Raw genomic sequence first — 16401 nt, 5'->3', positions numbered from 1 at the left:
CCAACTTCTGTTACTTTAAATGGAAGATGACACAGCACTAAAGTTTACCAGAAAGAATAGTCAGATCAGTGGAACTCAGCAGCACTAATATTGTCCTTATATAACCTTTCACAGTTTGGACATTAAGGCCATTATCTGCATGCTTCAGACAGTTTGATCTGCTGTTGTCAGATGAAACTGTTTTCATTGCCGTGGATCACAAACTGCGTCACTATTTTAAGATTTTTTTCAGGACTAAAAAGCATTCTGCTCTTCTCTCAGGGTGACAGTTGTTTCTGCAGATCGGATCAGTGCTGTCTGGGCTTGCTGGGACTTGCAGCGATATGCAGTGGAAGGAAGTGTACTCTTACGTTTGTGTGTGTATGTGTGTGTGTGCTGGGCCCAGTGCATGCTTCATATTTGTGCATGCATCTGCTGCACACACACATCTGCTGTCAGTGTGTGCGCACATGCATGCAGCTCAGTGTGTGCCAGGGAGCGCAGGAATCTGACACACATGGCGGGACACACTGTGTGGGTTGAGGGTGTGTCTGGAGTAAGATTCCCTCCATGTCTCCCATCTTCATCTGCTCAAGATCACATTTCTGTATACTCTTAACACTGCTTACACTAACACTGTTGCCTATAGTGACAGGTTTTATTTATAGGAGTTACGCTGCCCCCTGCTGGAGAACATGGGTTGATGCTTTACAGAAGCACGCTGAAAGTTTGAATAGGTGTGTACATTTAGAATGAACAAGAAGACTTGCGAGCAGGACATTAAATCTCTGCCATCTTCAGGAGAAACTGCTTTAAGACTTTGTTCTCATTTTGGATTTTTGGGAAAGTATCTTCTTTTAAACTCTGCGTTTATGAGCCTGTGCTCTCATGCACATGTGCATCTCAGCATGGTAAACATGCCTAAATCAACACAAATGCAAACTTAGAGTCCAATGTAAGCAACACGCTGGCAGTCGGATGTGCAGAATTTCAGTCCCAAAGTCTTTATGATGAATCACATGTGGGACGTGCGTCTGTCTCTCTACAGGTTGAATAATTGTTCACTGGTTTAATCCAAATCATTTTTCATATCGGTCTACGTGCTATCATCTCCCCAAACACATTTCCCAGATCATTAACTTCTCAGTTTCACTCAGGTGCTGTGAGTCTCCCCGGGCTGCCTTCATATTTTCAAACAGCATTTCTTCTGATGAGCATTTTGTGAGAAGAGAGTCTGTTACTGCTGACTTTATGGCCACTGTTTAATGGTTCATCTCAGTGAAAATGCCACTAGGACTGGTTTATGGCCTCTAGCCTGTGGCTGGTTACGGTTGAAGTTGCCTCCGTGTGACTTCTGACGTCAAAGAGAGAAAACAAGAAATACAGCAATAACATGAGGACGATGTTACCTTTACAAAATCATCAGCCAATCGAACACATGAAGTTCAAATAACAAGACTTTTTCAACCAAGTACGCATTTTAAAGAACGCTCAGATATTTTAAAGTGCACCCATACTAAACTAAAAGTTATTTTTTCTAAAGGTTGTGTCCAACTTTCCAGTGTGGGAAATAGACAAATCCACGCTGGAATTCACAAATAAGTAGGCGGTTAAGTTTCAGATAACTCATCGTGGCTTCATCAGATATGAAGGATTACCCACAGGTGTTTCTGTACATGATTTCTGTGCTGTGATTTCCATCAGACAGTAAAAAAACCCAGTAAATTCATTTTGGTCATGATCTGTTTTCAAGATGTGGAAACAGAAGATTCCTGAAATCAGACAATCGGACTCAGTTTCTCTGACTTTTTATTTAGCGATAGGAGAGTGGATAGAGTCTGAAATCAGAGAGCGAGAGAGAGAGAGAGAGGGAGAGAGAGTGGGGAATGACATGTGGGAAAAGAGCCACAGGTTGGATTTGAACCGGGGCCGCCCGCTTGGAGGACTATAGCCTCTGCACATGGGGCGCACACACTAACCACTACAGTATGCAATAGCGTTATAACTCTGGTAACTCGAGTTTTAAGCCCAAAGTAGTAGAGTATTTAATTAGATCTCAATAAAAAGCTTTCTTATTACTGTCAAGAGCAAAACAGTTTGAAACCAAGTTTATTCTGTATTGGTAGGCAGACAAGAACTGAGTCCCTTGACCTATGAAATATCATCGATCTTAAATGTCACTTTTCACACTGTGGAGAGCTCCAGTTCACACACAGGGTGTCGAGGAAGAAGGCAAATGTACTAAATCAGTTTCTAAAAGACGGTGTTTTTTAATGTTTTTTTGAGGCAGGAAGACTGTGTGCGTCATCATTCATCAGTAGAAATGTTGTGTGAATGGTGCATTATTAACACACATTTACTGTAGATGCAGGCCTCCACTAACTACCACATCCGTTTGACTTCTCTCTCCCAAGCACAGTGACACACACACACACACACACACACACTGACCCACGCCTGTGTCCTCCCCCTCACACACACAAAGCCTCATTCACATGGTCATTAAGTCATTAGGCTACTTATTTATTGATGTCTGCCTCCAGAGCGAACGAGCATGTCAGACGATCTACTGACCGCCTGTGTGAGCCTGTCCTGACCATATTAGTTCATAGTTTGATTCTGTGGCTCCTCTCTGGATTTATTTATCTATAACTCCAACTTTTCACTCCTCCTGATCTGAGCGTTTACAGTGAGACTTTGATTTATGTCTTCATCATGATGCTGATCTGACCAGATTCAGAGGAATGCTTAAAAATGAAATCTCAGTTCAAGGCCTCCCTCCCCTTGAGTGTGTGTTATTCATGTGATCGAGCCTACAGGAAGTGTGTTTGAATGTCAGCATGCGTATAATTTGACCAGCCCTGTAAAAAAAAAAGGAGCTTTCACAGAGTCTGAGGGGAAGGTCTGAGTGGAGAAGGGGAAGGAGGAATGGAGGGAAGGAGAAAAGGGGGGGAGGGAAGATAGTGAGCTGGAGATACAGAGAGAGGCAGGGAGAGAGAGAGAGCGAGAGAGGGAGGGAGGGAGGGCTGGGGGTCGAAATCGCTCGCTCATTCCAAAGTGTGGAAGTTGAGAAGGAGGAGAAGAGAAAAATAAGTTGCTGCTTTAAGGAAGAGAGAGAGAGAGAGAGAGAGAGAGAGAGAGAGAGAGAGAGGAGTCAGAGCTCCGGTTTGGATCAGTGAGCTTGTTTTTTTTTTTCTCACTCCCCTCCTCTCCTCTCCTCTCTCCTGCACGGGCTCCTAATTTGGGATTTGTTTGAAAGCGGGACTTCGCCCCTGGAAGACTTTTTTTCCTAGCTGGGGAAAGGGAACCCAGCTCCCTCTCTCTGAGATTACACACACACCCTCCTGCACATACACACCCGCTCCCCAAAATGTCTGATTCCAGTGTCAACGCTCACTTGGAGGGGATCATATCAGACTTTGAAGGTTAGTTGTCTCTCTCTCTCTCTCTCTCTCTCGTAAGCTCTGCTGCTCCTCTGCTCCTCGGCGTGTCACTCTGAGGAGCAGAGGCTCTCTCTAACCCTGCCATGAGGACACTATAGATGGTTTCCACATGTTTGATTGGAACGGAGCAGATCTGAAAAAAACTGGAGAGTGTGAAGGGGAAGGCTGACGTTGGCATCGAGCTGTGGTGTTTTGAAAGTGTGGGATCATGCTTAAAGTGTTGCTTTTTAACTTCTCTTGAACTTTTGTCAAGATCCACCAGTGTGTGTTTTTAATCAGGCTGGAAAAACAAGAGGAACGCAGACACGATATTGTCACGATACGATATGATATCCGAGGTATGACACAATATGGTATAATACATGCATATGTTTACATTTTTCAACAATTATTAGAATCAGTTTTTGCAGCAAAACTGGATACATGAAGCAGATTATAATGACCACACTGTCTGCTTATTGCACACACACATGACACACTGAACTTATACTACAGTATACATTTCACCCAAAGTATATATACAAATAAGTCTCTAATAATTTGCAATACGAGTCGTCGTTTGTGTTTTGTATCTGGTGGGAATATAGAAGCAAGACGTTACAATGTTATCCAGTGCTAATATACAAAAAAATAACTGGGATGCTTTTTGTTTGGATAACAAATGGACAGGACATGCTGCATTTGATGTAAAATGTGATTGTCAGAGCAGATTTTAATGACCATGGGTCATCAAAACATGTCATGTCTGCTGCATGCTCCTGACAAAGTAAACACAAACGTGTGCACTGCTGTACGATCACAGGTCCATGAGTGTGTGTTTTGTACCTGGTGGGAATCACTCGTGGCAAGATGATACAACGTTATCCCGATGCTACAATGCAAAACAATATCAGGAGGTTTTTTTTTAACAACTTTTGATGCCAAAAACTGTGATTCACGGCATGTTGCTGCAGTAGAGAGTGATTGTCAGAGCAGGTTTTAATGACCAATGCTTTAAGAAAAACCTACTTTTAAAGTTGCAACAGTGAATATTTACACACACTTAATGCAAACATTATGTCCTCCACCTTTAGTTTGTTATGCATCGTCATGTTTGCAGGAGAGAAAATGTGCATTAGGAAGAAAGTGTGCAACTGATTCAGCCTCTTCTTAGAACCATCTGCACGATAGAGAGGCGATATAAACGTGTGTGTGTTTCCTGTATGTTGTATCAGGAGACAACAACTGACCTCATAGCTGTGGGGGGGAACACCTGGCACCACCTCCTCCTTTTCATCTCTCTGCCCCTGGCCCACAGATTCCCTCTGTCATCCCCTCTCCTCCCACTCTTCCTCCTCCTCCATCCTCCGGCTCTGCTGCCCTCTTTCTCTCTCTCTCTCTCAGCAGCTCGTCCGTCCTCGGCTCCTCTCCCCTTCTCTTGCTGCTGGAGGACTCGGAGAGGAAAGAGGGCAGATGGGTGAGGTGGTGGTGGGGGTGGTGGGGGTTGACAGCCCCCACACCTCTCCCCCAAGTTGCTGTCTATCTGACTTATCTGTCTCCCGTCTCTCACAAACACACGGCCATTAGGGACGCATCCGCACTTGTCCGGGGCTGCCCCTCTGTCAACACCGGTTTGCTTGTGGTATGTACGCTGAATCTCTGCCTGTCCTTTAGGTCTTTATGGTGACAGCTTACACACAGCAGCGGAGCACAAAGATAAGTGGCATTCAGGAGAAAAAAGGTGTGCTTTAACCAGTCATGCTTTTAGTCAGCCTCGCTCATGTGTAACACAAACATAAAGGAGCGCTGTTGTCGTTGTCAGCGGTGTGTGCTACCTTTGTGTCACCACCATGTAACATGATGTACGTATGCTCCTGTGGGGCTCGACGAGTACAGCAAGGCACAAGACGCAGCAGGGTGTGAGGCAGTTTGTTTTCATTATTTTTAACCAGTGAGGAAAATATAAAAAACATAGGTGCAGGTGGTGGTCTTCAGGCACATCATCAGTCAAAACACTTCCATTCGATCGTAAGATAGAAGAAAAACATTTAAGTTCTTTTGGAGCGGTGAAAACCACATGTTGATCTGCAGTCAGGAGAATTCTTTATTTGATCTCTCCTACCTTTTTAAAAAGCTCGCCAGAGAGGAAATAGTATTAAAATAAATCTGTTGCAGGTTTTTCCTGCGTGTGTACAAGAGCAACAAATGTCCATAAAATGCAACATGTGACTGAAAGTGAAGTTAGCATTCAGCAACACAAGAGATGACCTTATTTCATGTCTTTATTTTTGTACTTCATTGGTGAAATGTGTTAGTGCAGGTGTGTGTGTGACTGAGGTATATTCAGTACCATAGAGAGGGAGAAAGAAAGTAAGGTCATCTGATTCGTTGTCACCTCTGAGTGGGAGTCGGTCAGTGGGTACTGGAAGCTGATGACGCCCCTGAGGTTGATGACCTCAGCTGTGACTTCATCCTCTCAAACCGACACAGCTCATTGACCGGGACGCTGGGCTTTCCGGTCAGCACAAAGAAAACACACACAGTCATACAGTGTTGTCTTTTACAGCACCTCAAATGAGGTCTCTTGTGCTTCCTACTAAGAATATAGAGAAATACTGATTTGTTTGTTTCCATGAACAAGATATCTGGCTTTTCCTATATAGCCGTGGTATACTCTGTCCTCACTTCCCTCACTTTCCTCTTGTTTTCTCTGTTTATCTGAAAGCTGTATGTTAAGGGCATTCACTGGCCGAGTGAGAGGAAATTCCACAGGAGTAGATTTCTGTGGTGGGTGAGCTGTGGAGGAGTGGATCAGAGCACAGACGCTCCTCTCTTTACAGCACGAGGCCCGGCCTGCATGCTCCTCAGCAAACCAACACATTAACACAAGCTTTCATGGTCGAGGAGGAGACGAGTTCAAGATTGAATCAACCTGAGGTGTTCATGGACGAAGGAAAGGAGAGTTTTAAAGATTAAGGATGCAGGACAATCTCTTATTTCCAGTTAAAGTCTGCTACTGGTTTCTTAGTTTTTAATAAAATTATTTTCTGAGGTGTTTATTATATATAAGATCGAACCCTTAAACACTTAAAATAACTGGGTGGCCGCTACGCTTCTGCTCTTTAATCAAACACAGAACAATTGTTTAACATCTCTTTTAAATGAAGGGGACGAGCCTTGTTTTGTAGGAAAAGACGCCTTGATGTTGACGTGAGAAATTTGACGAGGGATCACGGTCGCATCTCAGAAGCCTGCCGAAAAGGAAAACTGTTATTATAAGAGAACTACCACTTAGCTGTGGTTTGGGATTTTTTTCAGGAACTCTGTATAGTCGGGTTTGTGCTCTGTGACCCAGAATGCACTGAAACGGCTCTGATGCAAACGTCTCTTTAAATAACAGAACCCAGCGAGCTCTAACCGGGATTTCGGCCGCTGAGATTTGGTCGAAAACATACATTTTAAATAGACTTGAGCTTGTATATCTCTTCCTCAGACTATTCAAAGCACTTTTACACCGCAGGTCACACCTACACATTCACACACTGATGGTAAAGGTTGCTGTTTAAAGTGTCCATCAGCATTAATTAATCCATTCACACATATTCACCGCTGATGAAGCAGCAGGAGTAACTCTGGGTTAAGTGTCTTGCCCAAGGACACATCGGACATGTGGCTGCAGGATATGGGGATCAAACCCTCGACCTTCCAGTTGATGGGCGACCAACTCTACCGACTGAGCCACAGCCGCCCCACACTGACTGAAATCAGGTTGGTCTGTCCGAGACCTTTTTTCAGACCCACATCAACGTATCAGAAACACAATTTCATTTTAAAATTTTGATCACGTTTTCATTTTACGGTTGAAATGAGGACAGTAATGATTATTATGACCACATTTCAGTCAGTTTGCAGCAGTGGGAGAAATTTGATCCACACACAGATGTCACATAACAGTTTTATGTTTCATTCTTATTTTCATAAATGTTGTGCTTCATGGGCAGTGTGTTAAAAAGAAGGGTCAATGACATCGTAAGGGAAGCAGTATCACATACAAGAAAAAAGGTAGATTTTGTAGGCCTGGGTAATATATCAAGTTTTTTTAAAATACATTTTTGGGTTTTTAGACTTTATTTGATGGGACAATAGATGGAGCAGGAAATCAGGAGGGAGAGAGAGAGAGAGAGAGAGAGAGAGAGAGTTGGTGTCTGTGATGCTCTGATCATATATATAATCATTTAAGCCGTTATGTGTCTTCAGGAAAGACTTGAAAATTGTTCTTATAATCTGTGTGAATGTGATGAACCTTGTGAAAAATGCAGAATTGTGGTCCAATCATTAACTTTGAATCCAAGTCTTCAAATAGTCGGTGGGAAACATTTCACTTTTCCAACCAGTTTTGAACGTCTTTTCAAAGGTGACTACAGTCGTCTTTTTAACGGACAAATGTTCTCTGGGAAATATGGATTCAAACGCAGTGAACTCAAACCATACAAACCCTTGTCGTGTGACAAAACCCCAGCACAGGAAGTGTGCTGATAGAGTCTGTATCAGAAGGGAGGAAGTGTCCTCTGATTATCACCGGCCCCAGGAGCCCCCTCCTCCATCAGCATTATCAATAAGGTCTTTGGTCGCCCTTTAAAAAGGTTTCCTGCTCATGACGCTGACAGCTTCAGTGCTGTGGGGAAGCACACAGGGTCACTCTGAGTTGGAGGGAACACTGGAGGTCTTTGTTGGTCTCTAAAGTTACTCTCTTGTGTTTTTCTGCCTGTTGGACACGTGGAGCTAAAACCTGCACTGACTCCAAACCCAGAAAAGAGCCCAAAGTTATCAACAACAGGCTGCATGCTACAGCAGAAAACAACCAGCATGTGATGACAGCTAGTCTTTGTGCATTGAGGAGAAAAAGTTGTTTTTATTCCGCAGAGAATGGAAAGTGTGCTGGACGAGTAATGGAGAGAGAGACGCCTTTAGGAGAGAGACTTGGCCTTTAAAGACTGTATTTAAGGACCAGATGCTTTTATCCCATGTGATCCAGAGCGCACTTTCACATTCAAGGCCAATGTGATAAACAGCAGAACTTTTTTTTTTTTTTTTACACAGTTTATGGACATAACCGACTTAAGCTGTGAGTGTGCAACATATCAAACTGGTGGTAATGTAAAAATGTCCGACACTCTGTTTTGGCTGATTTGTTGACCCCTTTGGTTGCCGTAGTAATAGAAAGAATTGCAGACAGATGAAGTGCAAACAATTGTCCATATATACAATAAGTAATGCTGCAGTTCAACAGGGGGAATGAGGTTGTTTTTTAATGTTGCTTATGAGTTCTCCTTTTTGCAAATGAAGTGCAGATGTGTGAAACTTTGCAGAAATAAAAATGAGCTAAATGTTGCTCACCCTGTGCTCTAACATGCAACAGATTGGGACATCCTTATTCAGCAAAAATGACCCTATTTGATGTTTGGTCTCAACGCTTCCTGTCATGAATCTGCATAATATGAAGGCTAATGTTTGTTGAGCAGCTGCATGGATAAAAGAGCAACTGGTATTGCAAACAACAAAGTTGTTGGTTGACTTGCTTATGAGTTGGAGATGTGCAGCTCGTGGGATAGCTGCAAACTTTTGGAATCAACCGACTAAATAAAAGCTATAAATAGATGTTGTTTTTGGTTTGAAAAAAATCGCAATCAGTGCCAACTTCCGGTTTCCTGACACTGTCACAATAAAAGCTTTATTTGGACCAGTTGAACACTACCAAAATAAGAAAAGAGCTGCAGCCGATAAGGTGTTTGCTTTAGTAAGTGAGTTCAAATGTGAAAAACAAACACACGGTTAGACTGATTGTGATGAAATGAAAATGATAAACAGTTGTGGGAATCCTGCGTGTTGTGATTCAGCTTGAACCCAGCAGATGAGGTAATATGCTGTTAACACTAAAAACTTCTTTGTGAAGTGATTACAGATAACAAATGAATGGCTATCGCTAAGAAATACCAAGAATTAAAGCATCAAAAACAGGGTGTGATTTCATGAAAACCTTAAAAATTGTAACTTCTTAAACACAGCCATCACTCTTGTTGTAGTTGGAAACTGTTTTATTTAATTAGCAGCTTGACAAAATTCCTTACTCTCATTTTTCTCAACAAAAGAAGACAAAAGGCCGCTTTTTTTTTCTCGTGTTGTTGTCCATCCAGCTCATCTCTTGTCACGCTCTGAGAGGCGTAGAGAATGTCCATGAGGTGCTCATCCACTACATGCTACACTGGATAACACAACCCCTTCATCATGTGACTTTCTGGAACTTTTATATCGTCTTATGTGTGTGTAAGAAGAAAAAACATCATGCTCTGCTGAGAGGTCGGCCTTATTTGGCAGTTTGGTGTGCTGGCTTGTTTACATGATATCACATAGCACAGTGTCCAACGTTAATGGGCTTCAGAACTCTTCCAGGGCTGCTTTTTCAAAATTCCAGGTTAAATGTGGAGTAAAGAAAGGGAGAGGGAGAAAGAGCTAACACTAAGAGACTGTGAGAGGACTGCGGTTGACATTTGGTGTTCATTAGTTTTATCTTATGAAGGACTGCTTTCACCTCAGAGAAGCAGAAGTTTAGCATTTAGCCTGGAGATGTCAAACGATATTTGTTTTCAAAGTCACATGCACGTGCACTTATTTCACCCTGAAAAATATAGAAAAATAAAGAAATCACAACTTGCACACATTCATTTCTGTATAATTAAAGATGCAAATGAATGGCACCGTCTTTTTAGACCCTTCAAAAAGGAGATACTAGCTTAAAGATATTTTCACCAAAAGTACCCACAACTTTTAGTCTCTGGATCTACATTGGGATCATTCCTTGCACCAATTGTTGTTTGCATTTCCACACAGGCTACATAACCCATGAAGATGAGAAACAATAGTCTGCTGACATGTGAGAGACAGAGTGTGAAAATTGTGAATAAATGTATCCATCAGTTCCATTGCAGGAACTTTCCTCAAGAAATAGCTACTTTTGGGGTAACCTGTTTTTCTTTCTAATGATTGTTTAAAAGTTATTTATTGTTTTTGGGGCCTTTTTGTCTTATTAAGATATGATGTCTGAAGAGAGATAGAAAACCTTAGGAGGAGAGAGTGAGGGATGACTTGAAACAAAGGGCGTACAGGAGCCCACGACCTCTGCGATAAGGACTATAACATCTGTACATGGGCATTAAGCTCAGGGACTTTTCAGATGGTACTGGCAGAATATTTCAAATTTGTTGAGTTCTTGCAGCATTAGGGAGACTTTCATGTATCAGCAGATTAAAGTGCCAACAGGTCTTTACACCTTGGTGAACTTGAGGAACCTTTAAATCACTTTGAAGGTTACTTCTTGGGTAATTTTGGTGGGAATGCAGCTATAGTACCTCCTAAAGTGAAGAAAGATCCTGCAGTAAAAAAGCTCATGTTTGACCTATTAATCTACCTTTTCATTCAAACATACGCACACATATAGATCCCAGGATGCATTGTGGTTTGATGTCAGCAGAGGCACAGATTTGTCCAGGCTGTTTTACAGAGAGAGAGAGAGAGAGAGAGTGAGAGAGAGAGTGAGAGCCTGACGGACAGGGCGTCTGACTCCACTGAGTCTGTGAGGATTTCACTGTGTTGTGTTTTTCTGTCACCACAGCGCGACGCGCGCGCGCACACACACACACACACACACACACACACACACACACACACACACACCAGCTCACAGCAGCTCATTATATCAAAATCACTGTTAAGTGGTCTGAGGCACTTTGAATAACTTTCTCTGCCTACTGTTTTCGCTCTTATCCCTTAAAGCCTCACACATTTTTGTTCAGGGCCAGAAATGTGCATTTTATACAGCTACAATAACTTAGCTGCAGCATCAAATGTTCATTTCTTGTCTTGATTGGCAATAAATTCTCATCCTTGTTTTGTATTAAGCCTTTATCGCTGTATCCAATGAGTTTTACAAATAACTTCAGTGTGACTGCTTTGCTTACATCACGCGCTTAGAGAAGAAGAAAGTGCATTGATAACTCTTAATTCCAGGAAATCTATTTTCTCAAATAAAAATACGTTCCACCATGTGAGCAACACAATAAGAAAGCACGTTTATTTATTGATTTGTTATTTTTATTGGTGAGACATCATGATAAAATAGAAATATATATCAAATCAAGCAAGACAATTAATACAAATTAGAATTAAATGTGTTTGAACCAGCACAATTTTAAGTTGAATATTTGTATTTGTTCGTTGGAACTTCAATATCAACGAACGTCAACAAAATTATTCCAGCCAATCATAGAAGTTGTTTGCGGTCACGTGGTCTATCGGAGCTTTTGAGGGGCGTGGCCACCGGTTGTCGTCATGTCAACAGCATAATGAACAGGTGCGCGATATCTAGCGGAAACCGTATATAAGTAAGAAGACGAGGAAATTATAAAAATAATCTTTCCACAGATGATTTAGTGGAGGCATGTTTGGTTCAGTTGTAGCTGAATGACTATAGAACATTATTTTGTATGTAATTCGTTAAATTTTATTTTTTGAATCGAGTGGATTTAGAAATTGTGAACGCCATGCTAACGCGCTATGTGAAGCGTGTCAAATCCGGTAAGATTAGCTTGCCCATTCACTCTTTTTTGGTGAATTTTACTCCATCGAAGAGGGTTCAAAATTCATTTAACACATTTTCCACCGCCTCCCTACTTAAAATTAACTAATTGAGTAAAGCTTAGCTGTGGTTAAATTAGTTTTAAATTGAGAATATCCTGTCGAGCCATAACTTTTGTCATGCTAACAGTACATTTCTCCATGTTATGCTAACTGCTCCACATGTGCGGTTGTTTTTTCTCTCTCTCCTGTCACACAACAAACAAGTTGTCAACAAATTAATCTTTGGTTAGTTAAATCAAGTTCATGGTTATAATTTCTACTTTTGGGGTAAAATGTTTTAACACAGTTTTAACAGCTTTTAGAGGAATCCAAGAAAATCCTGTTGCTGCACCAGGGTTTTGTTTATTGATAATCTATCAGAATATTTTATGACACTTAAATTATCTTTACACTGCAAGCACTAAATAAAAGGTAGTTGTCCTGATAGTTACTACATCTTTTGGTTAACACTTTGCAATATTCTTTCTCCTATTTTGCAAAATAACCTTTGATAAATGATACTCTAACATTTCAAACTCTGTGGCTGTCATTCTGTCTGCGAACACAGTTTCTTCTTTCTTTGACTAAATGATAGCACTAACTTGATCATGCAGAGTCACTTGTGTTGCTGAAACTTCAATTTTGTAGATATGCCAGGAGTCAAGAGTCCTAATCATTACAGCTTTTGCCCTCATTATCTTGGATTTGTTGATTATGTCTTTCTTTGCTCTTGATTTGCAGAAATAATGAGATGATTTGATTGTCAAGAGAAATATATGTGCAAAATTCTTTGAGTTCAATTAGATATAGCAAATAGATTTTGTTGTTTCATGTCTAATCACAGTTGTTTTGTTTTCCAGCGCTGAAAAGGTCGTTTGAGGTTGAGGAGACAGATTCATCCACACATCCCTCGCCCCTGTCTCGTCGGACCACCAACCCTCTCCGCTCTTCCACCTCTTCCGCTTCCAGTCAGCGGAGCTATGACCTAAGCTCCCGCAGCTCTGACTACTCCTCTTCCAGATCTTCTCCCACTGACTCCAATCCACGCTCTCCAAAGACCGGCATGAGGCGAATTGAGTTATCAGGGGCTCGTAACCCTGAGGCAGCCTCTGCCCGCCGCACTGAAATCTCCATTGAGGTCTCCTCGAAGCAGGTTGACAACTCCCCGAGCGCAGGCATCGCTCGCTTCGGCCTCAAGCGGCCTGAGGTCAGTTTGAGCAGTCGGAGTACTCCTCTGGACACCTCCTCCAACTCCTTCTCAACAAACAGGAGGGCAGAGCTCAGCATGACACGGTCCAGTGAGGCCCCTGCCCCTCCCAGGAGGATGGACACCCAGCTGTCCTCAGCCCCAGTCTCAAGGATCCCCGAGCCACCTCAGAGAAGATTAGATCCCCAGTCCCCTGCCATCAGCCCAGTCGAAGGGGCCCTGAGGAGGCCAGAGATGCCCGTCTTCAAACAGCCAGATGGTTTGGTGCACGGCGGTCCAGTGGAGAACAACAACCATCCGCCTCCTGCACCCAGTGCACCTCTGCCGTCCCTGGTGGAGCCTCGGGTGGAGAGAGTGCAGTCTCCTGTCACAGAGACGCCCACAGCCAGACCAACAGACCGTGAGTACCTGCTCAGCTCACCTGGTTTTCTAACAAACGCGTTGTGTGTGTAAAAAAAAAAGAAAAAAAAAGTGGATTGCTCAGGGAGGTGTTTTCGCCTTTTACAATTTTTGGGCCTCTCTCTAACTGCTCCATACACCCTCTCCTTATGCACGTCTTCTACTCTGTTTTTCGCCTTTGCCTGAAGGGTCCACAACATAAAAATGCCATTTAAAACCACTGCTTGGGGTGGGTTGTCTAACCCTCAAACAGCACTTTTACAATGATGCTGACTGAATGAGCACGTGTTAAGCCATGTTTTAATCATCATGGAAGACGCTCTGAAAATAAAGGTTGTCTGTAATTATCCGCACAAATGTTTACTGCTTTAACCAAAATAAACATTTTATAGTACCACACACAGGTTAGCATCTTAATGTTTACACTATTACTGATCATTACAGCCTTTTTTTAAGTCTAAAAACAGTCATCTTGTTCATATAAGTGCGGTTTGTTTTAATTTAATTGTTGCAAAAACTAAGCAGCCTATTAACTTCAGAGTGATAATTAAAGAGAATATTTCCAAAAAAAGCAATGCCACCAAAGAAGCTTGGGAGTGTTTTGTAACTGAACAGAGTATATTATTTAGTCTGCTTTGACCTTTTTCATGTACCTTTTTATTTTAGGTTGCTTAGTATGAAACCATGCCTAAGAAAGAAATCTTTTAATCTCTGTTGCCTCCGGATGGAAAGTTTGTCCCATAACTTGTTGTTTTGTATTTTTCCTAAAGCTGTGTGTTTTATATGTAGTGCCACTTGATTGTTCTTGTTGTGGTTGTAACTGATTTCACTGGTGTCTTTCCAAATCAACTTTCGTCAGTTTTAATTAGCTAAACTGTGAGGAAATCATCCGATTGTTCCTCTTTTAATGTCCCTGCTTTTTTTTCAATGTTTGCGACATGTTTTATTTCAACGTCATCTTGTTAAAACACTAACAGGGCCTTGTTGAGGCAGTTTAAGATGCAGGCCTATGTTTGTATGTAAAAAGACAAAACTACAGACAACCAGTTTGATTTCATGTTGAGCTTTGTAATTCAGTTAGTCACAAATTAGATTATGTATTTGGGAAATACTTGAGGATTTCTGTTGATTCAAATTAGGAGGAAGCTTTGAGGTAAAAATAACAACCTTCTAGAGCATAACATAAGTCCATGCTTAAAGCTGATCAGTCTAGACAAACTGTGTATGTAGGTCAGCGAGTGTGATGATGAGAATCCCAGGGCTGATCCCAGCACAGCAGTTAAAAAAACAAGTCACACAGGAAATCAGCTGGTTAGACCTGCACACTTGAACTTCAATCAGCCACGTTGTAAAATGCAAATAAGGCTTTTGCGGTTAGCAGTTTTTATATGCCTGTCATACATACTTGTTTAATTTGGTAGTTCAAATTAAATCAGTTCTTATTAAGATGCAACTGAAACACAAGGAAAACTAACATGTTTGAATCAATAAATAATCAATAAAAACCTGTCTTTCCCACAAAAATTCACATACACAGCAAGATATCTCAGAAACTTTGGGTATTCCTCATCTTTAAAAACATGAAATTTAATATATAAGGTACCTCATGGACTTTATTTTAGCGCCATCCTGAGGTCAAATGCCATATTTTACAAGTTGAAGTAATAGTGAAGTAATGTGAAATCATTAATTGTTGTTTGGCTTTAATCTAACTCCATTTGGAAATGTGTGTTTTTCAGTGTCATTCTTTATACTTAAATATGATCATTCAAAACTAAGTTTCTACACAGTTTTTAGCTTGAAACCGGTCCTTGCTATGATGGGAAAATACATGGTATATTTGTGCTGGGTTTTATGCCGTTGCTTTAAAATATCTCCTGTCTTGCAGGTTGTTGTTACAGTTTCCCTTGATAACACTTATCCCATAAGACTGGCTCATCTTTATAGTGTAAATGCGTCTCAATGTGTGTCCAATCCATGTAAGTGTGCTTGTGTGTGTGTAGCTCCATTATCTAGAGGCAGCTGTGCTCACTGGTTCCTCTCTCTGGCTGAGAAGTATCCAGGCGTAGGCGGCTGGGAGGTGATACATTCCAAATCTGGAGGTCATAAAACATTCTGCATAAAAATAGAAACCCTCCAATTTCCACTTTTTATGCTGCGTGTTGCCTGTCTGTGTGTCTCTCTATCCTCTGCACAACCATGGATTTGGTTTCATATCTGTGTCTTCTTGAAGATATGTTTGCTCTATAGTTTTAACATTGGTGAATCAGTCAGATAATATGTAATGCATGCTGAATATCTGAGATGTTTTCTTGTGTCAGTAGAGGGGAACTAAGCAAGAAAAAGTGAAAGGATTCAGTCTCACTCTCTGCCACATTTGGCTCGGATTACAACCCTCCTACTCAGTCATGCATGTGCAGGGAGGGAGGCTCAGCTAGAATGAAGTTGAGGAAGAAGAGAGGAGCAGATAGGACATAAAGAAAGAGAAGGGGGGGGGGAAATAGAGGGTGCAAAAAGAGAGCGAGTTCCTGTAAAAAGACTTCACAGGGAAAAAAACCTGAAGAGAAAACCTCCCTTTAACCTTTGAGTCGTTTGGGAGTGAAACTAATCGGACAGACAACACGGCTTTGTCAACATGCCCGAAACTACAGTTTACTTTCCATTTCCTCAACAAGTACACAGCACTGATTCAGGCAAATTCTTCTTTTTCTTTTTTAATTT

General features: G+C 41.6%; 1 protein-coding gene across 5 annotated transcripts in view; it reads left to right on the top strand.

Moving 5' to 3' along the window:
- LOC110003401 (septin-9) overlaps positions 1 to 16401 on the top strand; it is a 90562-nt gene that overhangs the window by 22746 nt on the left and 51415 nt on the right. For 3 of the 5 annotated variants that reach the window (XM_065964751.1, XM_065964755.1, XM_065964753.1), the window contains one exon: positions 12935 to 13681. In XM_065964751.1, coding sequence (XP_065820823.1) covers positions 12935 to 13681 — 747 coding nt within the window. Of the gene's footprint in view, positions 1 to 3066; positions 3405 to 11669; positions 12033 to 12934; positions 13682 to 16401 lie in introns of those variants that run through there. The other 2 variants (XM_065964752.1, XM_065964754.1) reach the window with 2 other exon arrangements.

The sequence above is a fragment of the Labrus bergylta genome, chromosome 16 (genome assembly GCF_963930695.1).
Source record: "Labrus bergylta chromosome 16, fLabBer1.1, whole genome shotgun sequence".
NCBI classification, from domain to species: domain Eukaryota; kingdom Metazoa; phylum Chordata; class Actinopteri; order Labriformes; family Labridae; genus Labrus; species Labrus bergylta.
The sequence above is the reverse complement of the archived record's forward strand: the minus strand, read 5'-3'. Positions and strand labels throughout refer to the sequence as shown.